The sequence below is a fragment of the Nelumbo nucifera genome, chromosome 5 (assembly GCF_055504915.1).
Source record: "Nelumbo nucifera cultivar China Antique chromosome 5, China Antique-T2T, whole genome shotgun sequence".
In the NCBI taxonomy this organism is placed as follows: domain Eukaryota; kingdom Viridiplantae; phylum Streptophyta; class Magnoliopsida; order Proteales; family Nelumbonaceae; genus Nelumbo; species Nelumbo nucifera.
The window spans coordinates 20,244,511-20,264,549 of record NC_142653.1 but is presented as its reverse complement, the minus strand read 5'-3'; the positions used below and the strand labels follow the sequence as shown (position 1 = coordinate 20,264,549).

Genomic DNA, 20,039 nt, shown 5'->3' with positions numbered 1-20,039 from the left:
AAGTGGACAGTAATGAGCTTTCAAGAACACAATAAAGTTCGCTTGAAAACATACCTGAAAGTTGTTTATCTGACTGAGACGTTTCTGATCGGTTCCCTCCCCTGCTTCCTCCAAAACGACTGAGAAAATTGAAATGAGTGAATAGAGAAAATGACGGAGAAAAAATTGCTGATGAGAGAAAACTGAAGAGTGAATATATTAGTTTGAAGAAGGGTGGGAAAACAGAGGCATGTTGGCTAGGGCTGCAAGTCGGGCCGGGCTAGGTAGGGTTGAGGCCAACCCTAGCCAAACCCTAAGTTCTAAACCCCCAACCCTAACCCAACCTTCAACCCTACCCAACCCTAACCCTAACTAAATTCCTTCAACCCAACCTTCTTCCCATCCCTTAAAACCTCCTAGAATTTATCGATTTTAGATCTTAACTCAACTTTCAGTACTACTACATATATTAATTCTATGCTTCATTAGTATTCCTTTGTTGATGTTTTGTTTTTTTTTATTCTTTTGGTACAAAATTCAGAAAAACAAGTGCTAAAAATGATTATAGTTGATCATGAGTTATGACTCAAGATAGATCTTTTATAGGCGGCAAACAACAAGAGGAATTGGTGGGGGTTATACAAATATCATGCATCTAAACAAATCAATGTATGTTATATATTACATATAACATATATTTATAAATGACATGTATTATAGAATTGAGTTTGAGTTGGGTCGGATTGTCTAAGGAATCAACTTTAATTCAACCCGAAGTAAAATGGAGTTCATGAATTTCAATCCTAATCCGAGCATCAACCGAACTCAATCCAAACTTTTTGGGTTTTATATAGATAGATAGATAGATAGATAGATTATGGCAATAGTTTTAACAAATACAAATTAGAGCAATAAATCATTAGAGGGTGGTTGATATTGAAATGAAAGGTAATCATTGAGTTCAAAATTCAAATGTTAGAATCATACAGCACATGGCGGACTGACCATGCAAATTAAAGCAGACGAATGATCCACATAAATTGAATGATTAATTTTTGGTACATCAATACATCATACAGGTAGGTATAATAAAATATTATAATAACTATTCATTATGATAATAAATAGTAATTAAAATTAATAATTACTATTTTATTTTGCCCAATGAGTTTTATTCCCATTATGATGTTATGAGTACTCCATGCAAAAACCTCATATAAGTAATTTGACTTTTGACCCAAAAATTGGTGATTTAAATTGATATCTACATATCACGCCATGGGTGATTTAAATTGATATGGCACACCACCGCTGAACTAATTTGATATTAACACACCATGAGTGGTTTAATTTAATATGGTCACATTATATTTTGTGCATGATGGAAAGACAAATTTGATTCATTGATATTTGAAATCGAATAGGATCTTATAGATTCATTGATCTTATCTATTGGATATATAATTTTAGATTACGAGAATAAAATATTGAATTGTATAAAGAAGTTAAATTTAAAATGATTAAAATATTATATATTATTAATAAAATGAATAAAAGATAACTTTTATGTTATATTTCATGAACAAAATGAATTAAAAACTATTTGTATAAAAATTAAATACAACATTGAAAGCAACTTTACTAATATATAAAATTTAAACCTTTAGTATGAACGTATAATAATTAATATAAATTTAGTTTTTATCCATATCTAAAAAATTAATAAAATCTTTCTAACCGAACAATGTTAGGTTCGAACTCAAACTAGTTTGACCTAATTGGGAATGTTTATTGTACAATAAATAACAAAGTGAGATTTTCTTGGGGTTTCTTTCCCTCCAATTTTGCTTGATAAAGCTCATGCGTCACACAAATCCTAATCATTATATTTGAAACAAACAATATAATGCAGTACATGGAAGAAATATGTAATGCAAATTGACGTTATATGATCCGAAGGGTGCTGAATTGAATATACAGCAGATAAATACTGCCAACTGAGCGAGGCTGAAGTGGAAATATGAAGTCGTGCACCAAGGAAATATGTAAATAAATAAGGATCAGAGGCTGAGAATGAAGTCCTCGGGAAGGTACTCCAACACTAGCCGAGTTGAGCTGTAGAGAGCAAGCTGCTTTGAACCGAAGAGAGCAGTGAGTGAGCAAGAGAACTATAGCATTTGGAGAGTTGAAGATTCAAATACATTGTCTTTCGAATCAAATACAGCCTAAAACCTTAAGGCCCTGTTCACATTTCGGTAAGTTATTTATCTGGGTAAATGCACTTTCCCAAGTAATTATTTTCCCAGAAAGATTTACCCGGGTAAGTTTATTTATCCATTTTCTTTTATTTTCCATATAAATAAGGCAATGACCATTTTATCCATAAAAATTCATTATTACAAGGGGCATTTTTGTCCCTTTCAAGTGTTGGCAACTTTCCTCCAAGGTGGGAAAGTTATTTACCCACCTAGGAGATGGGTATACTCAGGAAAATAAAATTTCCCTGGTATCCACATAAATCAGAAAAAAAAAAAAAAAAAAACATTAGATTTTTTGTCAATGGGAATCAAAATCCCAACGACCAACTTTCCCCCTCTCAAAATCCAGAGAAAAATGGCCCCAGAGATACGAGTCCAGGGCGAGAAGAAACCATCAAGAATCCAAGTTCACCCAAAAACACGAGGATCAACACTAGGCATTGAATGACGCATAGGTTGGCTTTGGTAAAAAGATACAGAAAGATGCCAAATTGAACCCTTCAAATAAATCCAAGTATCGAATCCAAACCTATATATATGTTACCTGAACCTCCCATCTTTCTCAGACCATCTTCCTCTACATTCTATAGCATTGCCAACAACCAAGCCACCACCGTCTCCCACGGCTATCTAAAAAATCATGGCAGAACAGCCCATCAGGCAGCCATTCCGCTTTCTGTTTTGGTCACTAGGCTCAGCATCGGCTCCTTTTCGTGCTCCAGTTGGGACCCAACCCCAACCAAGGTCCACCACTGTAGCTCCAAATCAACAACCAGCAGCAGTCCAACCACCAGCCCCAGCTCCTTTACCCCCACCAAAGACAGAGTCACAACCCCCATCACAAGTAGGCTCCCAGTCACTATCACCATCTCACACCTCCCCTCCATCACAAATAGGTCCTCAAGCCCCATCACCATCTCCCACAGCCCCTACGTTACGAATAGGCTCTCGGTCCCCATCACCACCTCAATCACAGGTAATAACTTTGACTCCTTCTCAACCCCCATCACCATCTAGAACAGCCCCTACATCACGAATAGGCTCTCAGCCCCCATCACCACCTCAATCACAAGTTGTAACTTTGACTCCTCAACCCCCATCACCATATCCCACAGTCCCTACATCACGAATAGGCTCTCAGCCCCCATCACCACCTCTTGCAGCCCCTCCACTAGGAGTCATTTCTCATCCCCCATCACCACCTCAACCACAAGTAGTAACTTCGAGTCTTCAACCCCCATCACCATCTCTTACAGCCTCTCAACCTAGTTCAAAGTCTCAACCCCTAACCACAACATCCACACATACCCCAGATTCTCAGCACCCATCACCTCCAACAAGACAACACCTAATTCAATCAATAGATCAAACAGGTTCTCAGGCCCCATTCCCAACAAGGCAAGCCCTTCCGTTAACAGCAAGATCTCAGTCCCCACCTACCTCTCAGCCTGATGAGACATCTCAAACCCAGGCAGTATTATTCCCGCACCTGCAGCATTATTCTCAGTCACCTCAGGTGAAAAGCTCGCCTAAGCCAGTCTATCTTTCCCCAACCCAAAACCTATCGCAACCAAGCTCTCAACTGGAAGAGGAAACAAATCAACCTACAAAAAGTATGCCTATATTGCCAATAATATCAGAGCCTTCTGCAATTATTAATGACCTTATTCCTCCTTCAGAATCAGAAGAAAGGAAAGACGAGAAGAAATCAATACAAGAACTTAGGACAGAAGATAAGTCCATTGCCCCAGTTGATGAGGAGCCAAAGCAACAGACAACCGTTGAACTTCATAGCATGGCATCAAGATCAATCACAGCGAGCAAAGGGCCCTCAAGAATAGCACCTCAAGCAGAAAAAAAGCAGCTGGAGAAGCAAGCAGTTCCAGACAAAAAGAAGATAGCAATGGCAGGCTTTAAAGGAAGAGAGAAAAAAGCAGTTGCAATGAAAACAAAGGAGAGGAGCTTGGACAATGAACTGCACCTAAAGCCTACAACATCAAAAAGTGAACGAACTCCCCTACACAAAGAAATCAAGGAAGATGTTTCAAGGTTCGTCCACAAGCTGACAATGGGATATCCAAAGCAGTCCATAGATGAGCATCCGGCATCCATCATAACTCTGGCTGGTGTAAATAGAGGAGCAGCAATGCATATGGGTACTGAATTGGAAAATACAGATGAGGCAGTCCCCATTCAAAAGGGTTATAAGCTCAACCAAGATGACCAAGGAGAAGGAACTGACGATGGAGAGGACACTCCTGATGCAAGTTCAGATGATCCGGAGATGGGAGAAGATGCATTATCTACAACATTCGTTAACAGCAATGCACAAAGTATCAACAATTCCCTTCTTTTTGACAGTTCCTTTTACGAAAGCAATCCGGGAGTTCGCATAGTTCATCATCATAATAAGCCAATGGACACCGTCAACTTGAATACAGAAACAAAATCTTATGAGGCACATAAGACCAGTTTTAACATAACCTCTGGTTCAGAAGCTCACTTGTGAGCCCGTGTTTAGGAGGTGCTTCAGAGGACTCTTGGGAATCCAGCGATTCTGATCCAAGCAACCTAAGCGTCATGGCTATCTTCATAGCTGTGAAGAGAAGGGGCATAGAAAATGGAAAATAAGGTTCTTCAACCAAGAAAGAATGATCAAGTCTACAGCTTTTAACCTGTCTGGCTATATCTACATATAAAGTTTATAACAAAAAAGGAGGTTCTATCTTCCCACTCCTAGATGTTTATCAGTCTTCAGATGATGAATTATGTTATGGGACAGAAGTCCATTTATATATGCAAACTGTAATTACAATTGAATAATTAAAATCCAATTATCAAAGTCTCAATGGTACAATCGACAAGTAGACCTTTTTTATGGTCAACCGACAAGCAACTTTTTTTTGTCGCAAAAGAGAAAGCAGCCATTCATTATTTAGCTAAAGATAAACTGTACAAGTGGATATAAGACTGAGTTATATAGTATCCTAAGCTGATCTTTGCGTGCTAGATATGCTAGTGTATGAGCAGCTCGATTATAGTTTCTGCTTATATAGTATCCTAAACCGACAAGCAACCTTGGTGCAAGTAAAATAGGTATGATAGGATTTCCGCAAATTTAAAGAAATAAAATAATTTGATATTGATTGTAACTACAACATCCAGAGGAAGTGTTACAGGTTAACTCCCACCCACAGAATGCAACCCACAAAACAAGAAATTGTTGCCCAGATTGCCCTCTTAAAAACTAAAGTCCTCATAACTAAGGTACTCGGAGATGACAAGTGGCAGACACGAAAGGACTTCCATTTACAACCACCTCTCATGGAAGTACCACAGCAATGATCTATAACACGAATGGGGTCATTCGCAGGCTGGTTTAGTGTCAAAGCTGCTCAAGCATATAGCAAAGGATTGGAAGGCAGAGAGTGGGTAGCAATAATCCATAGTGAAGATGTCTTTGCCAATCTTTCCAAACTGTAGTATTACCTTTTCCTGCTCTGCTAGTGAGACATTGTGGGAAGGATCCACAGATGCCACGAGCTGGAAATTCTTAACAGAGGCCACCGTCACACGCCCTCTGAAATTTAAACACCAACATTGCAGCTGTTCATGCCATCTAGGTGCTTTGTTCTTTAAAATTAGTGCTTCTCTTGTTCTCTTGTTCTCTGTCTCTGAGAGGCTTGTGGAGCCGGAGTCAACAACTGGATCCTTGGATTTCGAAACTGATAAGCAAGCAGGTGCCTCCTCAAAGGAGTGTGGGAGTTCAGTAGGTGTTGGGGCGGTACCCCCTTCCTGAATTGCAGAGATGGGGATTGAGTTCATTGTACATTGCATTCTCCTCGGTCCTCTTGATCGGAGAACATTGAGCTCATAATTGATGATGGCTACATCATAGTTAGCTGCTGGAACCCTTGGAGATACCTGCTTGGAATGGATTCTCCTATTTGACCGACTACTTGATTGGACTACAGAGTCGCATGGAGGCTGGCTGTCATAAATGGTGAACTTGGTGCCCAGGAAATTGGACCTGGTAAAAGATTGACAACAAATTGTCAATGTCATGGAGCATTTCAGAACAAGCATTAGACGAATGACTAATAACCTAATGACACAATAAACAAAATAAAAAAGGAATGGTTAATAATTCAAATTTACCTTAGTTTTCCAACATATGTATTGCTTGCACGAGAGAAATCATGCCCAACCAAGGATACAACATAATCTGTACAAGCTGCTCTTCTAACCTTCTTGGCTGCAAGAAGCAGTTTATTGTTGTCCCCCAACGGAGCTGTGCATTCAATAAAATAATAAGTAGCATACATGAATAACCAAATTCACTTCATTTGATCAACATATTTACTTGGTCAACATTTGGAAGTCACATGACACAATCATTTTCATTTCATCAATATATTTAATTCGGAGGCATTTGGAGTAGTAGTTTACTGTAGCATTTCAATGCATGAATTGATCACCTAAAACAGATTTGTGGTCAAAATGTTGCTAAAAATCTGAAATCCAATTAAGCAGTATCATGGGTACTGCGTAACAAATTAAATTTCCTTTTCATCAGTAGACAAAAATAAAAAAATTGGATATAACCAAAAAAAAATGTTAGTTTCCAAGTCTTGGGACAAACTCCCAACTTTTGAAAGTGAAGGAATAGATATTTCCCACTCACTAAACAAATAGCTATTTCCCTTACTTATATTCTAAGGGTTCCTTAGATGTATTCCCTTTCTGAAATGTTACTATGGCAAGTTACAAAGGCCAATTTCCTGCAAATATATTTGGGATTACAGGAAAATGCATATTTGAGCTCAATACGTTTTTTCTGCTGTTTTGTGTGTAGCTTATAACTTTGCACCATAGAGATTGTAACGTGGTCAAATAGCATCATCAAATCAGTATCATTCTGTGTCCACATAATAATGCTTTAATACCTTCAAGCAATACATCCTGGAGCACCAATTAGTGCTTGATCCACCCTTCCCAACAATAAAGAAAATTTAAACCAATGGGATAGTTGTCAAGGCAACACCTAGGCGACTAGGCGCTTTTTATTGCTCGCCTCGCCTTAACACCAATCAATTTTATATCAAACCTTACACTATATTACAATGTTTTTATATTTTTATCTCATAATATTAGCACAGGCCACGCTACACCATAATATTGTTTTTATTACTTCATAAATCAATGCATTTGTGATAAAGAGCTCTTTACCAAAAAAAAAAGCAATAAAAAACTGAAGTTCTGTGAAGTTCAAAGACTTCAAGATTTTTCAAGTGATAAAGAACTGAAGTTTAAAGACTTCGAAACTTCGAAGGCTTAAAAGAGTGAAGACTTGAAGCAACAAGTAACACCAGTCAAACACAGATATGTTCGACTCCTCAAGAACAGAAATAGATGTCAGTACCTTCTTTTTCTGGGATAAGAAATAACTGTCTCTCCTTAAATTTCTGATTTATTTCCTTTCCTTTTTGGAACAAAAACAGGGGCTCTGCTCCTTAAAATTTCTGTTCTCCATTTGATTTTTTTTCTCTGCTTTTTGAAATGGTCATCATTTTCAAGTTTTTTTCTTGCATTTTTTTAAAACAATAACAGGGGCTTCCGCCCTTTTTCTCCTTATTTGTTGATTTTTTTCTTCTTTTTTATGTCAAAAACAGAGCAGCACCCTCTTTTACTAGGCGATGGTTATTTCTAAGACACCATCTTACAGAAGAAAAGGTTTATTTTTGAGACACAGGCCTAGAAACAGTATGAAAAATACGTTTAGTTTTGAGACACTGGGCGATGCATCGCCTAGGTGACTAGGCGACTAAGCGCTCCCTTGTTGCCTAGGTTCGCCTTGGCACCTTGAAAACAATCATATGTTTTTCTACTTATGCATATTACAACAACATCAAGGATGGATGCAAAACTAAGCTTTGACTATTTGCTTTTTATGTACTTGTGGTTTGTGAGGCAGTAGTATATAGGACTGCTTGTTATGGCCAGCAAACTTATGTTACTCAGATTCAGTGAGGAAACAGCTGTATATGGTATTGGATACAAATTTCATTTAAAGTTCAAGTATCTAATACGATGTGGCTCCCTTGTACAGGCATCCAAGTATCATAGCAGCAAATGCAAATTTTGCTTCAGAGCTTTTTTCTTTTACTTACCAAATGAAGGTAACTGCAACTTAAGGAAAATTAAGAGTTGTTGTCTTGCAACCAATTTTAAGATCCAACTTAACCAGCAATTATTCTATCAAGTCAGATTTGTTAGTTTCCATAGACCACTGAGATAGTATCAAGTTGAAATGCTAAATTCAAAATTGTAGTTTAGCGATGGTCAAAACAAGCTATTTATGATCAGGTTCTATTGATCTCTAAATGATCTAGATTCTAATTCATATTTCAGAAATAATCAGGTTTGATGTTAATAATAACTATTTCAGGGGTCTGATGAAGGCACTTCCCCAGTCAGAGGGCAAAAGAAAACTGTTTTTTTTTTTAATGGGTCTCAGCATGTCTTTGGGAGCTCAATTCAGTGTGTGCTGCACTGTGGCATTCATTGCTACCATTCATCAAAAACATAGAAGCAACAAAAGATCAAGTATTCAGGACAAGAACTTTCTAAGAAAAAAAAATGTTATACGAATGAACATTGGTTTTTGGTTTTATACCCAAATTTTCACCTCTAAGAGAATCAAATTATGCTGAATTCATTTTTTTTCACCCCCAAACATATAAATTAGGGTCTGAAAATAAAACAAAGATAGTCTTGATATTTTCTTTTTCTAGTCTAACAAACAAGGGGAAAATGGAACCAGACACCCAATTTGCACATGAGCAAGGCAGGCATGGCTGCACTAAAGCTATAGAAATAAGCACCCAAGCAATATTGAATTAATTACATTGAAATTTTTGTTGGATAAGCAATTCAAAGTTTCAAACAATGATCAACAAAAGAAATATAATACAACAATAAAAATAATAAAAATAATGTCTTAGGGGATGAAAAAAATGTGCAAAATAAAGCATATACCAGGGCAAAGACCAAGATAGAGTCGATAAGTAGAAGTTGATCTGTCCCTCCTTATAAAGCACTGAATGGGCGAGTCACGGGGCCCGGGCTATTCAAAGTTGAAGCAATGACAACCAAAAAAAGAAAATTAGTAGAGAAAATAGAGAGCAAAAGAATATTATCTGAAGAGAGAGAAGCGTAAGAACCTGCTTTAATGAGATAGGGAAGGTAATCTTTCCGCATTGCTCGGGAGCCTTGACAATTTCTTTTACAACCTCTCTCCATGACCTACAAACAGACGCACAAACAACGATACTTCTTCTCGCAGGCCACAATGTCTCGCTATTCTCCACTCTCTGGATCACATCCATAAGTAACTCCGGAGGTAGGTTAGCCCACGGGCCCTGTTCAATCGAATCCGTTTGGAACCGTGACACATCAGGGCTAATATGCGATCTCCTGTGGCTGCCCATATCCTTCCCTTCTCCCCCTCTCCTCGATTTGCACGAAATCCCATCCCTCATCTCCCTGAGCTCCCGAGCAAAGCTTTTGAACGGCATCGTAACCAAATAGATTCTTCTCCGATTGATTATAAGATAAGCAGACAAAGAAAAAAGAGAAAATAGAGGATTAGTGAGGTTAATAAGGAACGAACAAAACAACGGTTGTTTAGTTCCGAAAAAAGGATAAACTAAACAGTTGGTAATTTTTCGTTTCGACTTACCTGGAGTATACGGTGCAAATGTTTTTAGGTCTCAATCGAAATTTGATGGGCTCGAACTAAACGGAGAAATCTAACATCATTAAACCTATTACCGTAAATGGAAATTCTGGAAATTTAACGCCTCTATTGTTGCCCAATCAGTTCGGAGAACATTAATGCGAGATCACTCGATGCTTTCCTCTTCAGCTCCCAGTCTCCAACGAGAGAAGAGCAAATGTTTTGTAATCAACTTTGCCTCTCAACGCTGAAATAAGTTGTAATCTTCTGAAAACATTTGAATCCCACTAAATTGCTGTAATAAGTTGTAATCTCAACGCCGAAATAAGTTGTAATCTTAATTGTCAAAAGCAACTACTGCCTGACGACAGACAACATTTGAATCCCACTCAATTGCCTCCAACGCCCGCACAGGAAGGAATTCCTTGAACTTAAATTACAATAATTCGTGATGGACTCCAAGAAAGCCTCAACCCACAAAAGAGTGAAATGTAGGTTGAGCAGCCCAAAAATCTGTGCTTTTCCAATAAGACCAATCGACCAATGTGAAGAAACAAATTAGAAATGCAGCCCAAGAAACGAAAAAAAAAAAAATCGATCTATTTTTCGACGGAAAGAACCAACCTTCGAGCTCCGGCGAAGAACTAATCGATCCACCGGGCCAAACCAACTAAAAATACGGAATGTTCGTAATACGGGTTGCGTTGGAAATCAACAAGAGAAAATCCAGAATCTACCGGAGAAAATAAGGATCCTAGATCCGAGAGATAGAAAGGATGCAAATGCTGACGCTCTAGTGTCCTGAAATAACAAAAGTTGAGATCGGAGAGGCAAAGCCAAGCTCCAAATCCCCTCCACTTTTGTAATTTCAAAACCCTAGAGCTTCCTGGTCATGGTTGACAACCACCACCACCACCACCGCCACCGCCACCACCTCCAGCTCCGCCACTAGCACAACATTACTCGGATCCCAATATGTGTCCCTTGCTCCCTCTGCACAATAGTACGATACCTCCCTCCTCGAACGAATTGAACGGTCCTCCTCTTTTATTTCAGTTAGTTAAAAAAAAAATCTTTTTTTAATCACGAATTCTTGCAAAACCCCTTATTTTCTGTATTTTCCGAAAGAAGGTTTTGCCACCGTGGCACCTTGACCCCACAAGATTCCTGTCCGGATTTTCTTCCTCTCTCTCATCACACACATTTTTTTGTCGCCTATTTTTTTATTCATTGGAAAAGCAATTTGCCATTTGCCATTTGGCAGGCTCTGGTCTCTTATCATCCTTCCTTTTATTGATAAAGTGGTGTCATATCATCCTTTATCAATACATACACGTGAGGAGAGCATGGCAAAGTGAGTTTGGTTGTTAATGCAAGGCCATAAAGACCGTTCCTTGCCAATGGATTATCACGCACGAGTCTGTCTGGATCTTCTGCCCATACATAGATATTCCAATTGACGGGAGTGATATATTGTGGATAGGCGTGGATAAAATTCTCATGAACAGGAGATCCGGAATAATCAGGCACACGTTCGTTTCATTAAATGCTTTTCCATATCCCTTCATTCATCGATGGCGACAGGTGATATAAAGCGTTGGATACAGATGCACCAATCTGACGGACAAGAGAAAGCAAGGGATAAAACGAAAGAAAATCCCGAAAACAAATTGGAATAATAAGGCCGGCAAACGACGACGTGTCTTCCTCTTAAGGTGAATTGGGATCTACTTCTCACACGGACTTCACAGCCACGTAGGTGGATCGTGGTGTGTGGTGGCTCCTGTTCTCTTTTCATCATTTGACCTGTGATCGTGATTCGTGCATGCTTCTGCATAATTATTATAGACAGTAACCACTGTAGGTGTAGGATAGGGAAAGGGAAATATTCTATTTGCTTGGTGAGTTTCAACTTTCAAAGATAAACTTAAACTTACCCTATAGCCTATAGGGTAAAATACCACCCTGAAGCATTGACAATTATAACAACTTTTTCTGAGGTTTTCAGTCTTAACATAAAAAACCTCCCCCGTATTCTCACAAAATCCTGTAGCTAAATTGAGTCGAAGCCAATCGATTGATCAATTGATCGGTTTGGTTAATTAGAGTTCTCGATTTAGTTTCATTGTTTTCGTTCAGTTTTTCAGTTTATTATTTTCACCCCTAGTTACAAGATTACCCTTTAAGACACTTTTCAGTATAGTTCAAAATGTCAGATTTGCCCTTTTAGATTTCACTACATCTAACATTTTTATAGAGTAAAAGTATTCTATTCTTTTCTTTTTTATTCAGTGATTTCTTAAATTAAAAGTAAAAATTTCTTTTATGTACTTTTGAAATGGGTATCTTTGAAAAACTAATGCATTTGGTCAACATTTTCCATCCAAGTCAATAATAAAAGGGAGGTAATTGCAAGTTTTTTCAATGGTATAGGAGAAGTTTTTGTGAAAATAAAATCTCAATAGAGCTTTTTATGATTGTCAAAAACTTTGGGGGGAATTGAAAATAGTAACCTAAATTGAATGAAAATTGTTCAAGGGCATGGGCTAATGGTTGTTTATCTCAGAATTACCTCAAACACTTCTTCATATAGAAAATAAAATTGACCAAATAAAGCCAAACAGAATGGTTGGTTGTGCTTTATTAGGGACAAAAAATGGTATTTTTGTTTTTATTTTTTTGTTAAACTTATTCAAATGTATATTAAGTAAATTGATTGCAAATTGTAGGAGTGTTTTAATAAAATGCAAATTATAGGGTAGGTTTTAATAAATCCATAAAGCTATAGGGTGTTTTAATAAATTAGGGTCGGGAGTAACTAGAACCGGAACCAACCCGACATAAAATATTGAGGACCCGGAACTGAACCAAACTTGATAGGGTCTGCAATTTTTAGACTCAGAACCGAATTAATCAGTACTCAGGACAACTAGGTTTGACCCAGTGGACCCGATTATAATAAATAAATAAATACATTTAGTATATATTAAATATTATATATATTATACATTATATATAATTTATTTAATATGTTATGCATTATATATACTGTATGTACATAGCTCGGGTCAGGTCTAAATCGGTTTGGGCTTGGGTGGAACCAGTTCTGAACTGATAATAATCGGGACAATATTATATTAGGACCCGAAACTGACCCGTCAATCTCAGTTCCTAGAACTAGAAACGACCCAATTGTTTTACGTTCATCAGGTTGGGCTCGATCCATTGACAACCCTACCCTTAATAATACTATTAATATATATAGATAGATAGATAGATAGATAGATAGATAGATAGATAGATAGATAGATTAAAAAATAATATTTTTACATTGTAAACATTAATAATAATTTAATATTTTTACATAATATTGTAAATAACTAATTTCATTTATATCAAGTAATAATTCGAGAAAATAACTTTCAAAAACATTAATATTTATTAATAAAAATTTTAAACTCTTAATCTGTATTTATTATATAATTATATATACTAAAATTAATCTTTATTGTATTTCAGTAATTATTTATTGTTTTTTGTGATAAATGTATTTTCAATGGTTATGTATAAATTTATTTTGTTTTGTTATTTAACAGAAAACTTTAAATAATTATTGGAGATTAAACTACTATTATTAAATTTTTTTAATTTAATTTATTGTACTTAATGTATTTATTGTATTTTTGTTATAACTTATTGATTAATTAATATTTATTAGAGATTAATCTATTATTTGAGATTATACTATTTATTGACTAAGTTGATATATTTTTAGTACTTATTGTTTTTTCTTATAATTATTATATTTTTTTCATTATCAATATATTTTCAATAATTGTGTGTTTTCGCTATAAATTTTTAATAATTATTGAAGATTAAACTATTGATCGGAGATAAAACTATTAATTTAGCTAAAATTATGAGTGTTCATGAGTTGGTTCGGACCCGCCGTAAGCTATTTGGCCAACAAATTGACATAGTCAGGTTGGGGAGTTGGTTAGTTGAAACCGACTAACCTTTTGTGAAAACCGACCCACTCAAGTTGTATCGGTTTGGGTCGGTTTCCACAAAAGGTCAACCGGTTCAAAAGATTTAAACTTAAAAATTTAATTTAATTTTAAAAATTACAGTGCAATTGTAGGTACATGGTGGTCAATTAAACCATCAAAACAGAGGAGGTGTCAAACTAATACTATGCGAATGCCTGTAATGAGTCCATAACTCATTGCACATCTACGATGAATTCATAACTCATCACACATCTATGATGAATTCATAGCCGAAACAGGTTGTGATAAACTTTGGACCCATGTAGATTTGTAATGAGTTTAAATCCATCGTAGAACTGCGATGGGCTTTAAACCCACACGAACTTGCAATGAGTTTAAAGTCATCACATTATCGCGATTAGCGCAGACTCACCACAGATTAGAAACAAGTGATAAAAACACGTGTGTCGTTAAATAACACGCGTGATAGGACACCCCGTGAGCCTAATGAGGGTGCACAAGCTAAATAGTGACATCACCCATGCCACACCATTTTAAAAGGGTCATGAAAGGAAGTAGCACACGTGTATTATGAGAATCCCCAGACAAAAGGAAAATTCGTCCTTAAGATATCTCATAAGACACGTGGTGAAACTATAACAGTGTTCCCCAACAACTGACACCAAATCCAAGATTCCCTTTCCTAATGGGAACCAAACATTTTTTGCTCCCTTCTTTCGGGACCTTGGGATCTCTCCCTATAAATAGAGGTCTAATTTATAACGAGATAATAGTTCTATCACCTCATTTGCCCTAGCCTTTAGCCTACCTCCTGCACTTAGCTTTCTTTTGTCCTTCAATGAGACTCCCATACATAGCCTAACCACCTCACTCACAATAATTATTAAAAAATAAATTTAAAAATTAGATTTATGAAATGAAACATTTTAGACTAAGAAATAGGGAAATTTCTCACTTTTTCATATTTAAAAGTACATTTAAAATATAAAATATTAATATATATTCATGGTTAGGTCGTTCGATTTTGGTCGGTTTACAAATGGCCAAAGTGAAACTGATCTAACTTTGTTGAATTAAGAATTTTTTGAACCAAAGCCGACATAAAATACTAGAAAACCCACCAACTAGGGTCGAGTTGATCAAGTTGGTAGGTTTCATAAGTTTGATGAATAAACCTAACTGAAATTAATTATTGTTATTTTTGTATTATAAAAAAATTATTAAAAGTAGTATATAAAATATGAATAATTATTAATTATTTAAAAAGTTGAAAATATAAAACAATTGTATAGTCTTATGTATTTATATTAGGGTCATTTACTAGAACACACCTTATAGTTTTACATATTTACTTGAACCTACCTTATAGTTTTCATTTTACTAAAATATCCCTTATATTTTACAATTTATTTACTTAATCAACCTTTCATTAAGGAGTGTTTGTTTTGCCATTAAGCCCTTGATTTTTTATTCCAAAAAATACCCTTAACACTTTTTTTATACAAAAAACAAAATTGGCCAAATATAGCCAATAGAGTGGTTGATCGTGTCTTGTTAAGGGCAAAATGGTATTTTTTATTTCTATTTTCTTTTGATTAAATTTATTTAAATGAACATTAGGGTCAACACTGTCATTTTCCATTATCATCTAATGAAAGGTTTATTGCAAATTATAAGTGATATTTTAGTAAAATGCTAACTATATGGTAGATTTTTAGTAAATCCATGAAACTATAAGGGTATTTTAGTAAATGACCCATTCTATTATTTTATCTTTTGCTTAATAAATCCCATGCATTGCACGGTTCCCCACTAAGATAATTATTAATAAAACTAAATTTATTAAAAAATATTTGTTTATATTCAATTAACAATAATTATTTTTTATTAATCAACATTAAATGAAAATAAAATTATTAAATCTTTCAGATTATCTCGTGCATCGCACGGGTCCTGCTAGTAATACTACTAAAACACAACAAGACGAACAACATATATACAAAGACAGAATAGGTTCTACATTTCAGGTTTGGTCGAGTGAATGAAATCTAAACCTTACTCTACTATAATTCTTAATTTTTTATATTTATAAAACATTTGGCTCACAATTAAGCTTGAACTGTGCCAAGCTCAAACTTCCCAACTTTTGACTCGAGTCGGATTCAAGCTCAAATCTCTACCTCGAACCTCATAATTTATTGGTGAATTGAACTCGAGTCGGATTCAAGCTCAAGCTCAAATCCACCCTACTACTTTATGCTAATAAGATTTGGGTTACTAAACCCAATATCCAAAATGATTGGGCAAAGTAATTCAACAATCACTAGGAATGGCAACAGGGCGAGTTCGGGCCAGGGATCATAGCCCCATCCATGACCCTAATTCTGAAATTAACCCCATCTCCGTCCCCGATCCCTGATGGGGATGGGTTCCCCATTTGGACCCGAATCTCTAAAGTTTTTTAGACAACAGTAGTTTCTTTGAAAAATAAATTTACTTGAAATAAATTATAAATAATGTTTTAAATATTTTTGATATATAGAAATAATATATTCAATGTAAATAACATTATATATATATATATATATATATATATGTACATTCAAGGTCGGGGTGGGATAGGGACCTCAAGCCCCATATCTGACTCCACCCTATCAAAACAATCACCATCCCCAACCCAACGGGATTGGTGAAGTCGGATCCCCATGAGAAATGGGAAAAATTGCCATTCCTAATAATCACAAACCCAGTATGTTTTTTTGACACGATAACTTTTGTTTTTTAACGATGAGAGACGACCCACGAGTATTTAGAATAGAGAAAGTTGAGCTACCTTGTGCATGCATGATATGTTTAAGAGAATGGAGTCCTTTGTTAGCAGAAGTGTTTCACAATTCAACTGGTCCTACCGGTGATATATTAATGTAATATAGATATGTTTATAGGCCGGGTATCAGGCTCGGCCCATGAACATTGTACATTATTTTAGGCTCTAGCTTGGGCCAAGTGCGTATAAGATATAACAGCAAGCCAAATCGAAGCCTCACCCATGAACAGTTAGCGGTCTTTTTTAAGTGTAATACCAGATTGGATGTTTATAAGCATTAGATAATTAATTAGTTATCTTCTTCATGATTAGACGGGACACCTCTAATGAAATCATGACCTGCTTGGATTGCAGATCGTGGTGAATTCAAGTGATATGTCCAAACAGCCCATGATTTTAGCATGGCATAATGGCATTATCAGTCATGGAAATAGTTTCCTTTGTGGGCATTCCTGTAAACCTTAATTTAGAGTTGGTTTCTCTTGTTCATGAAACATGGGATTTGGTGTAGTTGCGTTGTCCTCAATTAGTCGTTGGCTCTCCCTAGCAATTTCTCTCTCTCAAAGGTGGTTATCAAGGCTGCCTGAAACTGCTGTTTTGTCTCTAAATAAGTTGTTCCTTTTCCCACCTACTAATCATGTTTAAAGAATCGATCTGTGGTTCTTTAACAACCACACATGCTGTTCTTAACTCCACCATTCAATATGTGAGATGTGACCCCCCAATCTCCCACTCCGAAAAATTCTTTAAAAAATTATAAGTGAACATAGAAAAGGAAAATTTAAAAACAAATGGATATTTTTCTATATTCATTTGAATATAATTAATTGTTCTACAAAAATAAAAACCAAAGCAAGTTGAAAAAAAAAAGGGACAGTTTGTTATGGTTAAAATAAAGTGAAATCTTATATATATATAAACCCCGTGATCACACTTCATACGCATGAAAGGGATAGGGAATTATTGGAAGCATTGAAGGATGTGGAGGACCATTTGGTAAGGGCGTATGACTCTGGCAAGGATGTCTCCAGGATGCTGGAGGCCAATAGAGTTCATCTGCAATCTGGTCTTGAGGAGATTAAAGGTGGGTTCTTTGTACACAAGTGTTCATTTTTCTATGTTTCTCCTCAATTCGTAATGTGGGTATACTTAAAAGTTTTTTTTTTTTTTTTTTTTCTGCTGCAAATTTGCGGCGGAGTTTGTTTTATTTTATTTTTTATTTAATTTTGTACCTTACAATAAAATCTGATTGATTGGGGATCCTGTGATTAAAACAATGTGACACTCAGCTTCTCCTTTTCAGATATTTCTTTACTTTGTGGGTGTCCTCCCAGGTGGAGGCTTAGTTTGTTCAATTATATATCTCTCTATGGCTTATTCTACCATTACTTGTGTTGGTTCATATTTATCAATTTCTACTTAATGATAAATCCAACTATGCCTGTAACTAACCTATTTATACCAATTAAATGCAGAGAACTCCACAAAAATCATCCAAGCCATAACGTGGCACAGGTCTACTTCGTCTCAATCTTCATCTTGTAAGAGTTTCCTCGCGTCCGGTTCCAAAGGTTCCTCCACATGGACAGAATTTAAGAACGATCTCTTTGATGATTATGGAGGAATGGAACCAGGAAGCCATTCACTGAGGCTAGGAAGGTTATACGCTTGGGAAAAGAAGTTGTACGAAGAAGTTAAGGTAAACAAATTTCAATTACTTCAACTTTCATGCTTTGCTTCTAGAGCCAAATGCCATTCTTTCCCACCATTGGGTTCGCTGTCTGAAATCCGCTGTTATTTATTGAACCAAATCCCCTGTTAAATGTTCTTATTTACATGTTCATGTGCACAATACACAAACTCCGAATCATTTCTCCCTATTTATTTACATGTTTATAATTGACTATTGTAGGATATCACTCTCTGTAGATTTCAAAAGCTCGCGATTTTGATGATTTGTTTCCTATAATCGATCATGAAGGAAAATCTTCAACGGAACCAAAAATCTACGCCAGTCTTCTGTGGAAGCAACTCAACCACCTTGGGTAAGACCTTGAATTATATACTATAGCTCACAAATGGGAAAATTAGATTTTTTTTTTTTTTTATTTTGAGATAGAACTGAAAGGTTTCTGATTACCATTTGTTATTACAATCTGTTCTTGAGATTTCAGGAATGCTGGCTTTGATCCTGCAAAATTTTGAGTAGATCCATATGGTAATGTTCTTTATTACCATGCCGATTCGGCTTCTCCTCTTGCTTGGGAGATCGATCATTGGTTTCCTTGCTCAAGTAATAATCTATGGAAACTCTTTTGTTTTTCTCCTCAAGTTCAATTCAATTCTCTCTCTATCTAGACGCATACAAATGAGTTGCTTTGGCGGCCTTTTTTGAGACTACAGGAGGTGGACGGACTATTCCAGGCAATTTGAGGTTACTACAATGGCAAGTATGTAGGAAGAAACATAACAAGTTGGAATTTCTGGTTCCATGGTGGGATCTTCAATTGGGAATCTCTGTAAACCAGTTCTTGTCTATATTTGCTTCTTCAAATTCTGACTTCAGGTGAGTTTTGTAGTTTAGTCTAGTTTAAATAATTTAAATAAATAATAGCAGAGGTCTCGCTAGATGTTCACTCCCAATGTTCAGATTACTTGTTTTATTGTCTCGTAGTTTAGTCTAGTTTTTCTGTTTAATCTCAAGTATTTTTCTTTATTTTCTGTACGTTTGTTCCTATTGTTTAGTTCAATAAAGTTCTTGCTTGCTTTTCTAATTGTTTTTTCTTGACTTCTTGTTGTTGGCATTTGGCATCTTAATTAATTGTATTTTAAGCATTATTCAATGAAGTTTTATTGTTTGGCTTCAAATAGTTTTTCTCAAGTTCTCAACCATTGGAATGGAATCACGTCAGTTGATTTGTATCGGTTTGATGGTTGACAATTTGATTGCATGGTGACCATGTGCTTTTTACATTTTGTGAAAAAGAAAATTTAATATTTTAATTTAATGTCAATCTTAAAAAAAAAAAAAAAAACTTGAACGGTTGTTTGATAACAACTGCAAATGCTGAACTTATTGCTTTGTTTTTAACGAATAAATTTTTAAGAAGGTTGTAAGATCCTTAATAGCTGAAACTAAGGTTGTTAGATCACTATCTTTTAGTTCAGCCATTTCAACTGTTAACAAATGGCCCCCTTGAGATACTGCTAGTAGGGGTGTATATAAG

General features: G+C 35.9%; 2 protein-coding genes across 3 annotated transcripts; one reads left to right on the top strand and one right to left on the bottom strand.

The window, feature by feature from the left end:
• Nucleotides 1-5,344: 5,344 nt before the first annotated feature.
• LOC104595661 (tubby-like F-box protein 5) lies at nt 5,345-10,997 on the bottom strand. Of its 2 annotated transcripts, XM_010256491.3 has the most exons (6): nt 10,600-10,997; nt 9,979-10,488; nt 9,461-9,830; nt 9,276-9,363; nt 6,396-6,528; nt 5,345-6,267 (listed from the first exon to the last, which is right to left on the bottom strand). In XM_010256491.3, the coding sequence occupies exons 3-6, from the start codon at nt 9,812-9,814 to the stop codon at nt 5,601-5,603; spliced, it is 1,242 nt and encodes a 413-aa protein (XP_010254793.1). In that variant the 5' UTR covers nt 9,815-9,830; nt 9,979-10,488; nt 10,600-10,997; the 3' UTR covers nt 5,345-5,600. The 2 variants fall into 2 exon arrangements, with proteins under 2 accessions (XP_010254793.1, XP_088744908.1); XM_088888782.1 differs by lacking the exon at nt 10,600-10,997 and having other exon boundaries at nt 9,461-9,836; nt 9,980-10,117.
• Nucleotides 10,998-17,762: 6,765 nt separating this feature from the next.
• On the top strand, nt 17,763-19,499 carry LOC104595660 (uncharacterized). Its single transcript, XM_088889027.1, has 5 exons — nt 17,763-17,896; nt 18,288-18,511; nt 18,742-18,857; nt 18,987-19,105; nt 19,216-19,499. The coding sequence occupies exons 1-4, from the start codon at nt 17,845-17,847 to the stop codon at nt 19,015-19,017; spliced, it is 423 nt and encodes a 140-aa protein (XP_088745153.1). The 5' UTR covers nt 17,763-17,844; the 3' UTR covers nt 19,018-19,105; nt 19,216-19,499.
• Nucleotides 19,500-20,039: the final 540 nt, after the last annotated feature.